The sequence below is a fragment of the Berghia stephanieae genome, chromosome 3 (assembly GCF_034508935.2).
Source record: "Berghia stephanieae isolate SIO BIC M18660-M18661 chromosome 3, UCSD_Bste_1.3, whole genome shotgun sequence".
NCBI classification, from domain to species: Eukaryota; Metazoa; Mollusca; class Gastropoda; order Nudibranchia; family Aeolidiidae; genus Berghia; species Berghia stephanieae.
This window is the reverse complement of record NC_088362.1, coordinates 78,443,123-78,458,008: the sequence shown is the minus strand read 5'-3', so window position 1 is coordinate 78,458,008 and position 14,886 is coordinate 78,443,123. Positions and strand designations below refer to the sequence as shown.

At 33.2% G+C, this 14,886-nt stretch overlaps 1 protein-coding gene across 5 annotated transcripts in view; it reads right to left on the bottom strand.

Moving 5' to 3' along the window:
• Nucleotides 1-5,324: 5,324 nt before the first annotated feature.
• Nucleotides 5,325-14,886, bottom strand: part of LOC144968521 (rab GTPase-binding effector protein 1-like) — a 38,784-nt gene continuing 29,222 nt past the window's right edge. For 3 of the 5 annotated variants that reach the window (XM_078906977.1, XM_078906975.1, XM_078906973.1), the window contains 8 exons: nt 14,479-14,577; nt 13,582-13,620; nt 12,537-12,638; nt 11,936-12,125; nt 10,974-11,140; nt 9,899-10,015; nt 8,419-8,529; nt 5,325-7,974 (listed from right to left, as the gene is read on the bottom strand). In XM_078906977.1, coding sequence (XP_078763103.1) covers nt 7,807-7,974; nt 8,419-8,529; nt 9,899-10,015; nt 10,974-11,140; nt 11,936-12,125; nt 12,537-12,638; nt 13,582-13,620; nt 14,479-14,577 — 993 coding nt within the window. In that variant the 3' untranslated portion in view covers nt 5,325-7,806. The remainder of the gene's footprint in view (nt 7,975-8,418; nt 8,530-9,898; nt 10,016-10,973; nt 11,141-11,935; nt 12,126-12,536; nt 12,639-13,581; nt 13,621-14,478; nt 14,578-14,886) is intronic. The other 2 variants (XM_078906978.1, XM_078906974.1) reach the window with 1 other exon arrangement.

Sequence of the window (14,886 nt, the reverse complement as noted above, 5' to 3'; positions counted from 1 at the left end):
CTGGCAGTGATGAAGGTAATTAATAATCCTTTCCAAAATAATAATTAAAATTTATTTACGACCTTTTTTTTTCTTTGTGCAACCAAGCTATGAGAGAGACGAGCTAACTTTTCACTGCTATTCGAAAATTTAAAAAATGATAAATATATATAAAATTTCTCAGTAACCATATTTGGAATGTAAAATTATAAACAATGAAAAAAAGGGAGTGAGAATTGTTTTTAAAACTCGGAATTACTCTTTTTCCTGACAAAGGCAGAGGGCCACATGGAAGTGGCAAATATAATGGGGGATATTTCTTATTTGCCTTTAGGAGATTTTCGATACTTCAAATGTTTAAAAGAAAAAAAAAGAATCCTCAAAAATAAATTACAGAAGGCAATTGGACTGGTTCAAACAGAGATCATTGATAGATACAAGAGCAATCTATCCATTATCTAAAGGGACCACCTAGTCAAACCCAGACACAAACAAATGAATTATACTAAAAACGTAAAACAATTTAAGGCTTACGGGGAAAAAAAGTATGGTACACAAAACACAGGGCAAATAGAATCAAGTGCCTGGAACACACTTGGGTCACAGGTACCCAAGAACAATTAAGAAAAAGAGGGGAAGTTGAAGATAAGAGAGAAAAGAAATAGATCCAAGTGGCAATAATCAACCTACCTGCCATAACTCAAAATCTCATTTAAACTCTGGCACAGGACCCAAAGGAAAAGCAAACATTCAAATGATTTCATAGACACATCAACCTCATTATCAGACATGAAAATATTTAAAATTTGAGAATAAAATGCATTGCCTATCACACGGCATATTGAATGTGAAAAGGCAATCAAATGAAAAAAAAAAACAAACAAACAAACAAAAAAAACCACAAACACTCTCACAAACAAAAGTAGGATCATAATTTAGCTTTAAAATATCCTTAGATATATTTACATTTACAGGGATTTGATAAGAAGTGCATAGATGCTATGTACACATTCTTTTTGATGAATAAAGAGTAACATAAAAAATACATGGCATACATTAATCGTGGAACATCCTGCTTTCCATCCTCATTTACCACATTTCTTTATAATCCATAAACAGTGATATAGTTGACCCAGATCTTTTAAAAATCCAAAGACATCTTTTGCATTTAAGTTATTTCTCTGATAGATCAATACCAGGAAAATCTAAATCCAAGTCTCTTGTGAATTCCCTGTACCCTGACTCAGGAATTATTTTCTTTCACAGGCTTTTGGTACAATATCTTGTCTAGGGTGATGAAGGGAAATGTTTATGATACAATCATTATCAATTTTGTTTAATTTACAAAGGATTTTACATGAGAAATTAAAGAAAATGATGATTATGTTTTGCAAGAATGGAATGGATCTGTATTGGCATCATTGAATAATATTATAAACATTCTCCCTGAATAATGATTACAAAGTCGATGAAACTGTCCAACATAGTAGAGGCATACTCAATAAAGGACAGTTGAAATGTAAAATGCTCAGATAAAGATGACGTATACATTGAACGAATTTGACGTCACTCGTTCCTGTGTTGATTATTTTTTTGGAACAGAGATGTGAGCAGTTGCTCATTTAATTCTTTCTGGTATATAAAAATTGAAGTTGAAGGTTACAGTTTTGTGTGTTGGTTACAATAGTGCTTAACAGCATACCATCAATAAAGCATAACAAGCCACTTATTGGGAAAAAAATACTACAACTAAACAGTCCAAAATGAACCAAACGAAACAACTGAACGATCTCATACATTTCATGTAGAAAGGAAGATAGTTATAAAATATAAAAAAGGTCAATATGCATTTCCCCCTAGCTTGTTATACTCTGAAACTGGCGATGAAGGTTAATTTTTACAAGGTAGACTTTTAAACTTTTTCATATAATCTTCAAAGGATAGACAAATGATATTAATTCTAATGAAATAATAATAACAGCAAAAACAACAACATTAGTATTATTATTATTATTATTATTATTTATGATGATAATAATAATAATAAATAATAGTGAAGCAATGCCTTCTTCAAGTCTAAAGCGGCTGTGTAAGTTTAATTTAGTATAACAAATAAGACAAAGTTATAGCCTTCTAACAACCTGTGGAAATCCAATTGTAAAGATTCTGTATTAATATTATAATTACAGGAGAACTTTCCTACTGTATCAGCACCGGCCAATTCGGACTAGATAGCATTAATAAACTCTTCTGTAACTAAGCCCAAGTAATAAAGTTGTAGCACTTTTCAAAAGCATTATAACATAAGTCTCAATATTGCTCAAAGGCTTGATATGGGCAGGTTTGTTGTTCCTTAAGCAGAATGTGTTTTGGATAAATTAAAATTTTACAAGTAAAAAATATCATCTCCAAAAACGAATACTATACATTTGATTGTTTCCATCTCAGCCAAGGGCTCCAGGACAATATCAAGTAATCCAGTTCCATGCCAAAGACAGAAAGCGACCCGGAAAATAGATATAGGGAAGTATAAGACACAGCAAGTGACCTCTTGCCCACAATGGGAGGTCAAATAGCCCACCGAGAGGTGACCAACCTAAAGTGTCTGATTGTTTTATCAGACGATTGACTCAGCTATGTTTGTCTGCTCTTGATTTGCTTCGCTCGATGCAGTTTGTGGCTGACTACTGCCAGCCTGCTCATTAATGTTGGTGAAGACAGCATCAGTTCCAGTAAAGCACTTAACCCACCTTTGAACTGTTCAGAAACATACCAGTCACCATAAAACGTTTCAGCTGTTTATGAACATTTACAGGTTCATGCCTCTTTTCAGTAAGGAACTCAGTAACAGCACGCTGTTTATTGCATATTTATTTTGTGTGATTTCTTCAACTGACATGTTGGAGTAGGGGTTCTTTCACATAGATATATCAAAATCAAAAAATTGCAGCTAAACAAAATTTGGTGACCTAATAGAAAAATAAATTACACACATTTTGATGTAAAGTTTATATTGGTGAGTTGAATATACTCAGAGATATTCAATATACTTCTAGACTTTCAGTTAACCCTAGTATAACTACTGCAACATTTATCGGTCATTTCAGCGAAAGTAAAAAGGAAAATGGGAGAGGAAGAGTTTCTGAAGTTAAAGCACCAAAGAAAAAGTAAGGCAAAGGGGACTGATTCAAATAGAGAATAGAAGATTCCAGGACCATTCCATTAAAAGTCTCTTCTAGGCGCAAGCAAAGAATCCCGCCACGAAGGATACACTCAACTGATTCAAAAGGACAAACCTTGCATCAATATCTTTTCTTACATTAGGATTACATGACCTTGCTACTAATGGAAAACGGTTAATGTTCATATTCACAAAACAAAAGAAAATAAAAACAATGCATATTCTGAAACAATTTTAAGAAGCAATGTCTTTAGGACAACTATGTTACCGATATTTCATCCTCTGATATCAGTGTTAATAGATAATCTTTTTGAAATATGAAGTAACCCTGAATACTCTTAAAACACACAAACCAACTTACATTCAAAACAACATTTTCCCCACTGTATCATAATTTCTGCACAATCACTGAACTCATTGAAATCTAAAAAATAACAATAATGATGAAATAAAAATTCATTTTGTGACCAACTGTCTCAATACAGTATCTTTATGGGGTGAACCTGATATCTAAAAATAAATGTTAAGTTGAACTTATAAATTTGAGTTAAAATAAATAAACGCCTTGATCCAGGAACGGACTTTGTTTCTTGGAACTTTGAAACAAGTTAATTCTTATTGTTTTTTGGGTTTGTTAGGTTTTTTTTTTACTAAAAACTCAATTCATTTCATCCAGTTTAATCTGACATAATATTAGATTGACGAGGTGGGTCACAATTTTTGTATCAAGTCTTTATTCAACAATTCATAAAAATCTTAATAAAATGCAATTAACTCTCTCCCCAGTTTTATTGCACATTATGAGGATATGACCAACAATCGATTTTTTAAAATAATAATAATAGAACACATCACATGTCATAGTGAATACAAATCATGAATGAAAAAGAAAACATAATCATGTGTACTTAGCATTGTATCCCTAAAGCAAGTATATATCACAATGGAGTTTTTGAGAATCCAATCTATTCTTTACATGTAACATATGTACAGGGACTTTGAGATTGCGATGAAACAAAATAGTGGAAATAATCAACATTTGTATTTCGGTTTAAATAAATATTTGACATTTCAAACTCAATATAAAACAAAACAATCTAAAGAACAACTAAAAATCACAAAAGCATTATATGGCAAAAAAAAATCTCTGATCAGATTTGAATAATCTACAAAAATCATTTAACTAAATTAAACAAGAAAAAAAGCAACATTGAGAAAATAAAATTTTAAAAAAAAGAAAAAGAAATACGCACCAAATGAAAAAGTTGATCATATTATACTTCTTACTACCTCAAACTAACATCAGGATGTGATACGAGAAAAGAAATCCATGCTTCTATTAAGAGGTTTTTATGTTTTTAAGGGTTTTATGGCGCTTGCAACACATTTAGGCAATATCAGCGCCAGTAAAAAGGAAGAAAATGGGATAGTGAAAAGATTCTAGATGTACAATTAAAAGGACTTGAGGATGTTTTTTTTGTTTTTAAGGGTTTTACGGCGCTTGCAACACATTTAGGTTATATCAGCGCCAGTAAAAAGAAAGAAAATGGGATAGTAAAAAGTTCTAGAATTACAATTAAAGCACCCAAGAAAAAGTAAGACAAAGGGGAACTGAGTACAAATAGGGATCAGATGTAGATTGCAAGAGCCTACCACCAATGTACTTAGTTTGAGATCACCTATAAAGTCTCATCCGGACACAAGCACATAATCCAACGAAGAGGAATACACTCAAATGCTTACACTATACATTAAAAATAACATATAATCATACATAACAGAGAGATGATTTACAAGGAAAAAAAATATCATCTCCCAAAACAATAACTATGCATTTGACTGTTTCCCTCCCAGCCAGGACCCCAATCAGGGCCAGGACAAAACCAAGTAACCTCATTCCAAGACAAAGACAGAAAGCATGTTGGAAAACAGATACCAGGGGAAAGAAGACAGTATGTACCTCCCTGCCCGCTATGGGAGGTCAGGATCCCCACCCAGAAGGACTTGAGGAAAAAGGTAAGACAAAGGGGAATGATTTAAATAGGGAACAGATGTAGATTCCAAGGCCAAGAGCACACCGTCAATGTACTTAGTTTGAGATCACCTAAATGTCTCACCCATATAAATGCATAAGATCCCACTAAGAGGAATACACTCTCTGTTATGTATTGTTATGTTTATTTTGAATGTATAAATAATTATAATCTTTTTGATCAACAACACTTAAACCTATATACACAAGTGCATAAAATGAATTAATATTATGAACGGATTTTGATTACGGTCTTGTAAATCAACTGATTCATTTTGTAACGAATAAGGAAAGGTAATGCTGAAAAACAGGACACAAGGCAATACATAATTACACAGCAAGCTACAGTATCTTCAATATGAAGAGCACTTATTTTTGTTTTAATGAGTTTTATTCACAAATCTACAAAACAATTGCCAAGCTTTTAAAAAATTAAAATTTGCCACAAATTTTCAACCTCCAATAATTACTCGACGATTTCATTTGCAAATCACTTGCATACTTCTAAATTAGCTGATACAATCTCCTGAAGTACAAAGTGAACTTTTAAATAACAAGTTTGACTGGACTTGATAGAAGGACATTAGGCACTGCATCCACCATGTGCCTGCTCCTTCAATTTGGAAATGGCTCAAATTCTCTCACCATTCTCAAAAGTAAAATGAGTATCTGGCTCGCAATGTAATAGAGCTGGCAACGTGTCTCATCCTACATGTCAAGTGTTGTTGGCTAGGGAAAGTCCCTTATTGTGGATATTGCACAACATAACAAATCAGATCTTCAGCTTTTTAATCTGCAAACCATGATAAAGATGTTCTATTGTTCCATCTTATACCATATGAATGATAAACAGTCCCTAACAGTTCTTGGATCTGGAAATCATGTTGTATTTATGAGAAAAAAATTTTTTTCCATAGAAGTAAGGTGGGTCTCATGTGGTAATATTTGTAATAAAATCTAGGTAAACAGGTCTCAGGCTCGATCCCCAGTCGAGGCAGGCTAATTTTTTGGGATGTTTGTCTGGCACTGTTTCAGACACACTTTGTCAGATCTTTATCTTACACCAGTCTCTTCTCTAATTTATTACGCTAACCGTTCTAAGCTATGATGACACAGAGACCAGATGATATATCGATTTATATTAGACAAGGGCCACTTCTAAGAAACTTCACCAAGGATAATCATTAGACAATGGGCGGTGGGAAGGTCTAGCCATCTGAACAACGTTAGATGGTGGCTAATAGAGTTGGAGATAAAAAGAGGAAGATATATATACTTCATGTAATATTTATGAGAAAAATTGTACAATAGAAGGAAGGTGGGACTCGTGAGGTGACAGATGAAACAAATGATGCCATCATATTTCTTTCATCTAAGTATTTGTGTGCTAAAATTACAATATCAAAGTCTTCGTACTCGCTTTTGACAAAATTATTTCTTTAAAAAAATAGTATCAAATTTTTACAAAATGTTTTTAAAAATCTATTTTTAAAATCTTCTTGAAACAGAAAGTACAAATAACTCTGTAAGATTTTATGATACAGTACTTTAGAAAGTCTTTGGGGAATAAAAACAAAATTACACAGACAAAAAAAGCACTCTAAAATTGAGAATTTACACAATAGTAAAGGAACAGTAACAATGAAAATATCCAAATTAGTTCCATAACAAAAGAGGAGAATATGAAGCATCGCCTCCATCTATGAACATCGAATTTGACAGCTGGGAAAAGTAAATCAAAAGCATACATTTAGACAGGTGATCCCCAAAGGTAGAATCAAATTTTTTTCAACATGTTAATGTCAAAAACTGCATTTAGGATATGGAATTACAAAGTTGAAAAAAAAAAAATCCACAAAAGATACAGGTCTAAGATGGTAAAAATAGGGTGGTAATAGGGTGTGAACCAAGTATTCATTGAATCACTCTCGGTAAAGAGAAGATTCTTTTATTCCTTTTAATAAAATCAATAACCTGTGTTGAAGACAACTGATCATACTGTTGTTATTTCATATCATATTTCTGTTTTGCCTATACTAATACAAAAGAATGAAATTACAGAACTGAAAAATCCACTAAATTTCGAAACAAAATGTGACAAGAGATTTAACAAGGATCAGATCAACCTTTATTATCGCACACGTTTTCAACAGGTGGCGTTAACATTCTTATTAATTAACTCCTATTAATTCAATGAAATTTAATGAAACCTGCTATATTTTTAGGTATAACTTTGACACTAGAGAAAGGAAGGGGAGATCATCATGATTTACTTTACTTGTGCTCAAAAAAATGTAGTTGAAGTCCTACTCAGGCACAAGAACAAAATCACTGAAACTCCATACATCACACAAAAATGCACATACAAGTCCAAAAAAAAAATTCAAATTACATGTAAAATCTTTCACAAACATACATTCTCAAATTTGATAACACACCCACAAACACAAACATAAATAAATACATACATACATTCATACATACATTTATACATTCATACATACATATATACATATATACACTTAAACACACACAAACATAAATGCTATATATACATACAATAAATTATAAATATTGAAGAAATCATTGTATATATAAGCAGATCATAAGGTCTCTAGTCTGGAGTGGCGGGTGGTTCTGTACTGAAATAAGGAGTAGCATCCTTGACAAGAATTGTATGACAGACATCGCACACTTTGGCAGGTCTAAAATTGGGGCCAGTGTTCACAGTCTTTGTTGTACACTCAGCACAAAATATCCTTCCACAGTGTCGACAATGATGCTGAAATGAAGTACCATTGGGGGACAAAATGAAAGGCAGCTGTCAGAGAGAAGCTTGGGAACTAAGGCTTCTCATGATATAGGATAAAAAATTTTTGAAAAAAATTCAAAGGCTCACAAGCAATTGACTGAGGGCTGAGAAGGTAAATTCTAAACAAATAGAAAATTCTACCAAAAAGCTCGATAAACAATATTGTTTATATATCATGACAGTAAAATACTTGAAATAAGCTCTCTTGCAAATGTAATTCATAGAGTATATTCTACTAGACTAAAAATCTGAATAGTGATGTCAAGGCAATTTAAATGAATAAAAAAAGAATTATCCCCGTGGCTTAAGATCAAACAGCAGGAAAGACAATTGCTGTAGAAAATTCAAACAAAATACAGTGTGATCAAGTTTTTATAATTGTCAACCAAACCATTACCAACAATTGAGGCCTACCTTTCTTTTTGTGACAGAGAATGCCTGTTTACAATTGCTACAGTCATCAATATCATCTTCATGTTGCCACCTAACTTCTGTTTCAGCTTGACGGATCTTCTCTAATTGTATCTGAGATAATGAAAACAAAACGTGGAGAAACCAACAGTGACAATGTATGAACAAAAATAAACTTTCTCCTCTACTTCTTTTCATTCTTCTTGTTTTTGTTCTTTGTTTGTAAACTCATAATAATGCCATGTTTGGGACCTGGGCACATTCGCCGTTGAAAAAATAATTCAATCATTAGTTTGAAACCGTCAATGAGTTGGCAGTAGATTGGAGGTAAAAATAAATCACTGGCAGAATTATACAGAGTGTCCATAAAGTTTTTCCCTGATTTCAAATACTCATTATTCTTAAACTGTTATAGTTCAACATCTGGTTTTCACCATCTTCAAGGGAAAATCCATACATGTATGCCAATTAGCCATAGATCCACATTACATTACAAAATTTATCGAGATCAACATAAACTGAAAAGACCTAATTTTTCTCTCCTTCAATTTCGGAATAGCAACAATGCGACAAAAATCGCTTGGTCGACGAGAGTGTGATCAATCTCTCACTAGGTGTCTCAGCAAATTTAGATTATCCTATATTTTTTTTAAGTAGTTTTCCTTTAATGGTCTGCAAACCGGAGTATGAAAGGTTGTTGAGCTATCTTTGATGATTTTGTATCGTGCCTTTACATTACACAAAAAGATTTGTGTCGCACTTTTACCATTCCGAAATAGAAGTAGAGAAAAATGATGTCGTTTAAGTTCAGGTTGATTCTGCTAAATTTTGTGATGTAATGTTGGTTGATGACTAATGAGCATAAATGTATGACTCATAAGATGGAGAAAAATAGCTGCAAACATCTATAACGGTTTTAGAATACTGAGCATTTGAAATCAGGGAAAGACTTAATGGACAACCTGTATATTTTCATCTACAAATGAGTGGCATAGACAGTCACAATTTAATTTAGATTTTCTTATGCTGTAATAGGTTATGATGAGTTTCAAACATGTGTTGATTTCTTTTCCCTCTTCATACTATAATATTTGCTTTGAATAGTGATATATCTCAATATTATCTTTCATTTTTGATATACATTTTTACACTTTTATTGGTAGTTTTCTAAAAAGCACATTAAAATTTTTTTTTTAATGTATGACCTTCTGCAATAATTCGTTCATCGCTAAGGCATTCCATGAAGGAAAATAGATAATCCATCAAACAAATGTCTGATGTCAACAAGAATCACACTTATTGTCCAAAGTGAGAAAATTGAGGGTTAATCAATCTTGCACAAGGTAAAAAATGAAAGTGCCTAAAGCTGTGCTTGAACAGAGCACTTTCTAGGTCACAGTGCAATGCCTTAACCACTCAGCCACCTCAACCCCTTTGTCGTGATATATTGATGAAAAAAAGAAATTAAATTTCAAACACTAACCTGTAAACTTTGGGACAATTTGACAAAATCCCGTTGCACAGCCTCGCTATTGTCCAAATCTACTTGTAGGGATTGAATTTTACCCTTCAGATGGTGATTGTCTGATTCCAGCTTGCTCTGTTCATTATTGAAGCCAAAGAAATTATTGATGACAAAATAAATTGATAAATTGAATTTTTACCAAAAAAAATTGAGATATTGTCTGAAAAATTAGAACACAATGCAAGTATAATATTCAGTTTGAAATCAAATCATCAAAACAAACAAAATGGGGCTCTTATAAAGCCCAATATCCACTATATGTGCTCAAAGTCCTTTACAAGTGGTCCCAAGCCAACAACAACATTAAACATGCTGGATAAGATATGATTTCTTTAAGGAGCTATTATAATTTTTTTCAACAGATACAACACTATACTGGGCAGGGACTCAGTTTACACCTGAGTGTGATGAGAGAATGTGAGTAAAGAGCCTTCCTAAGGATTCAACTTTGCTCTACACAGAGCGAAACACAAACCAGGGCCCTACCTGTTTGAAGACTACAAAGCCGCACTCTTTATTCTTTTTATACCTTCAAAACAAATATCACATTCATTCAACCTTATCCATAATACCAGAAGGAAGGTCTCACACTTTATTTTGCATGATTTTACAGTACTTGTGACACAATTGAGTTACTTCAGCACCAGTAAAAAGGAAAAGAATGGTGTAGTATAAAAAACATCTAGATTTACAATTAAAAGCACAGGAGAAAAAGTCAGACAAAGGGAAATAGTTCAACTAAGCAACAGATGTAGATTCCAAGAGCACATTATAAGTGTGCTTAGGTTGAGATCACCTAAAAGTTTCATCCAGACATAAGCACAGGATCCCACTACTAAGAGGAATACAATCAAAGCTTCATACTTAAGTCCCTCTGCCAGCCGACAACACAACTCTGAGAGGTTCCATCCATGTCGATTTTTTTTCTTTACCAAATCTGTTACAGTCATTTTGGTTTTATATGAATGAATAACATGAATGCATATGAATGCAGAAAAAATGATGAAATTACTTTGAACACGAAAAAACTAACCCTTCTCTTGTCCTCCTCCTCAAGTCGTTCTTGCAGTTTTCCAACCAGTTGTTTGGATTTGGCTTGGAGACCATTTAGGGCAAAGTCTGACTCTCTCAGTTTAGATTCTGCCTCCACTCTCTTTGAGGATTCTTGCTCCAGGTCTTGCTTTACTGATTCTAACTCAGCTAAAAATAAAATAATATAAATTAAGTCAATAAAATTCCATTTATTCACCCTCAGGGGAAATTTTTTTAAGGTCTGGCTTGAGGAAAGATTAAGGAATAACTCGCAATGCACAATCATGAAGGTAACAATATGGGCTAAATTCCTCGATTAAAAAGGTGCGGCTATGTGGTCTAGTGGTATGACACTCGCTTTGGATTGGAAAGTCCTGGGTTCGAGCCTCGCTCAGCACATAGTTAAGTCCTTGGAAAAGGCTCTTTATTCACATTCTCTCACCATACTCAGGTGTAAAATGAGTATGCCGTTAACAGCGTTGTCCCTGTCAGAAAAAATTGTATTATCTCCTAACAGGCGTCATGTCACGTTCTACATGTTAAGTGTTGCTGTTGATGAGGGACCCTTGTAAAGCGCTTTGAGCACGTTTAGTGGATATTGCACTATATAAAAGCTCAATTTATTTTTTAAAAAGAAAACAAACAAACAAACAAGATGTCGATAGCAAGGCTTGAATCTTGGTATCTTCAGTGGAAGTGAAATGACATCCACTCAGCCATCTCCCTACCTCGCCTAATAATAAATTATCTGGTATATCAATATGAAGAGAAAGTTTGAATAATATTTGAATAGCGTTTCTAGGTAGTTGAATAAAAATATCTATTAAATTTAATTTGTATTTCACATGACTTTATATCTAAATAAATCTTAAGCAATAATATCAATCTTGTCATTTTTTTCCCCCTTCTATTATTTCATTATTACTTTTTTTTTTTTTTTTTTGGTTGGGATTGGTTACTCACATAACTTTGACTGTAGACTGGAAATTTCTTGGGACAACGTTTCCTCTAATGTGGCCTTTTCTTGTTGTTCTCCCAACACCTGAGACTTGAGAAATACCATTTGGCTTTTCAATGTCTCCTCAGTGTGTTCCTTGGCTACTTTAGCAGATATGATTTCCTCTCGGTATTTCAATAGTAACAGTTGCATCTCCTGATAAGCAGACAACATATTTTGAATCAAAGCTACAAAGCTTTTTTAGCTGTAAAAAGATTTTTGTCTTCTGCAAATGGCAGTTCAGTTTACCATGAGTAGTTGCATACATAAACTGATGTAGATTATATTGCATAGACAAATGAGCAAGCATAAACACATCAACATACATGTAGATTCAACAAACACAAGCAATAAATTTCCTCTTTTCTTCTATTCTTTTTCATTATAAAGCTAACCATTTAAACTGATGTTTATTAATGATATAAGTTTCAATTTTCAAACTTTTTATAGTAAAATATGAATCTAAAAACTAGGATATTTCCTAAATCTCTTTTAAGATAAGAATAATTCACAAGAATAAGATATATTGAAATTTTAAAATCTATTTTAATAAGACATGCAGCTCACCTCCAAGTTATTGGGCAAATTAATATCTTCATTCTGGAGTTGTTGCGCTGTTTTGGAATATTTGTCAACCAAGCTGTCGTTTTCTTCCTCAAGTTTTATCAACTGAAATTGAGTTGTTGTTTTTTTTAATGTTTGTTGGTTTCTGTTAGATTGTTTGGGGTTTTTTTTTTGTTTTTTTTTTAAAGAGCTTTAAGGTGCATTTCAATATTTCCTCTAGGTACTCATTGACTACTTCAGCATAAACATCAGGTCACACAAGCTTTGTTTTGCACTATTATCTGTCACATAGAACTTCTAATACCTTCATATTTGAAAGCATTCACTTAGCCATAGGTTTAATGTTAATGGTAAAAAATAAAAACTGTACATGCTTATATAGGACAACAATTTGAATAGTTTTTGTTGGCGCTTAAACATGCAGAAAAAAGTTTATATGGTAAACTGACTCAATTCGCTTGATCAAATTACTCTGACAAAAGATAATAAACACTGCTGTGTGTGTTTACTGGTATTTGGTGTTGCTCCATTCTGTAGTAATTGAAATTGTTTAATGGGGATTAAGCCGGAGAGTTCGGCAGAAATTTTGTGGGGTTTTTTTTGTTTTGCATTGTTGTGCAGCTATTGGTCTAAAGCTATGACAATCGCTTTCGGATCAGAAGGTCCTGGGTTCGAGCCTCGCTCAGCACATAGTTGAGTCCTTGGAGAAGGCTCTTTACTCACATTCTCTCACCGTACTCAGGTGTAAAATGAGTACCTGGCCGTTAACAGCGTTGTCTCTGTCCGAAAAAAAATGTTATATCTCCTTAAAGACGCCATGTCCTGTCCTACGTGTTCAATGTTACTGTTGGCCAGGGACCCCTGTGAAAGCACTTTGAGCACGTTTAGTGGATATTGCGCTATATAAAAGCTCGATTTAATTTAATAAATATACTGATGTTGCCAAGAGCAAAAAAAGAGCATTACTAAATGTCAAACTACACTCTAACTTAACAATTACGGCGAAAAGACATAATAAAAAATGACTGTTAATTGTAATGGTACTTACTTCAGCTTGTATTGCCTCTCGATTTTCAGAAAGTGATTTCTGTTTCACAAGGAAAAAAAAAAGTATGTTAACATGAAGTTACAATTTAATAACATTTATCTTTGCCTTGGGGGAAGAGAGGGAAAGGAAGGGAATGCAAAATCACGACTAATAAAGCACATGATGCGATTAAGGTATACATAAATAAAATCCAATATCATAGCCATTCTATGATGATGGGCATTTAATAGTCTTCCATTTCAAATATGTCTCTGTACGAAAAAAAAAATTCCTGTGGACTACAATGGAAATGAAAAACAGGAGCCATTTTAAAAGACCTAGTAAAAATGATTTAAAGGCAACAAACCTATGGTATTAAATGGGACCCAAGAATATTTTCTCTATTTACATCCTTTTTCAAATGAACTTCAATGCGCCATTTTTGTGTGTAACTGTTGTATTGCAATTTTCTTTAGAACATTTCTACAACAAAATACTCATACTTTAACATCATTAAACAGTTATAATGAAGGTTGTTCTGTGAAAGAATACTTGAGAGAATTCAGAAGCTCATGTATTGGTGTGAAAGCAGTTCAGGTAACTCTAAATACTGTTTCTTTATTCCTTTTAGAGGAAGCGGGGACGGGGTTTAAATTTCTTTTTCAAGATTGAGGCTATTTCCATAGCAACATTTTTTTTCCTCAAATACAATTCTTTCCATTGTGTCTCAACTTGTATACGAATTTAAGAATATTCATCAAAATAAAAGAAGGCATCTTTGATGTCACTACCACTCAACTCTTTAAAAAAAAAAAAAAAAATACGAAGCACCTCTTCAAAGGCAGAAAATGAAAAGAATGTCAGAAGGAAAAATGTCTTTCTGTTGAAAAGGAAAGGATTAAAAAATAAACAACTTACACATTGGTCTTCTAGTTGTAAATGTGTTGATGTCATTTGCTGCTTCAACTCATTGACTGTTTTTTCATACTCCAATACTTTGCTCGACAAGTTTGTGATCTAAACAAAAATATCAATATAATAATTAACAGTCAGAAAAAATGAAAGAAAAATTATTACAGTCTGAAGAAAGCAATGAGATAAAACTTCAACCAAAACATCACGGTTTGACTATTTTGACCCCCCACCTCCATCTTTCCACCTCACTGCTTGGGTAGCTTGGTCTGTAAGGTTTGGTGGAAAGTGCTTTGCGATTGTGTCCTTTGTAAGACATTCACTTCACAGCACCAGCAAAAGGACCTCTTTCATCCCAAGTGTAGTTGATATTTTTCTGACCCCCCACCCCCTTTTTTTCCACCCCACTGCTTG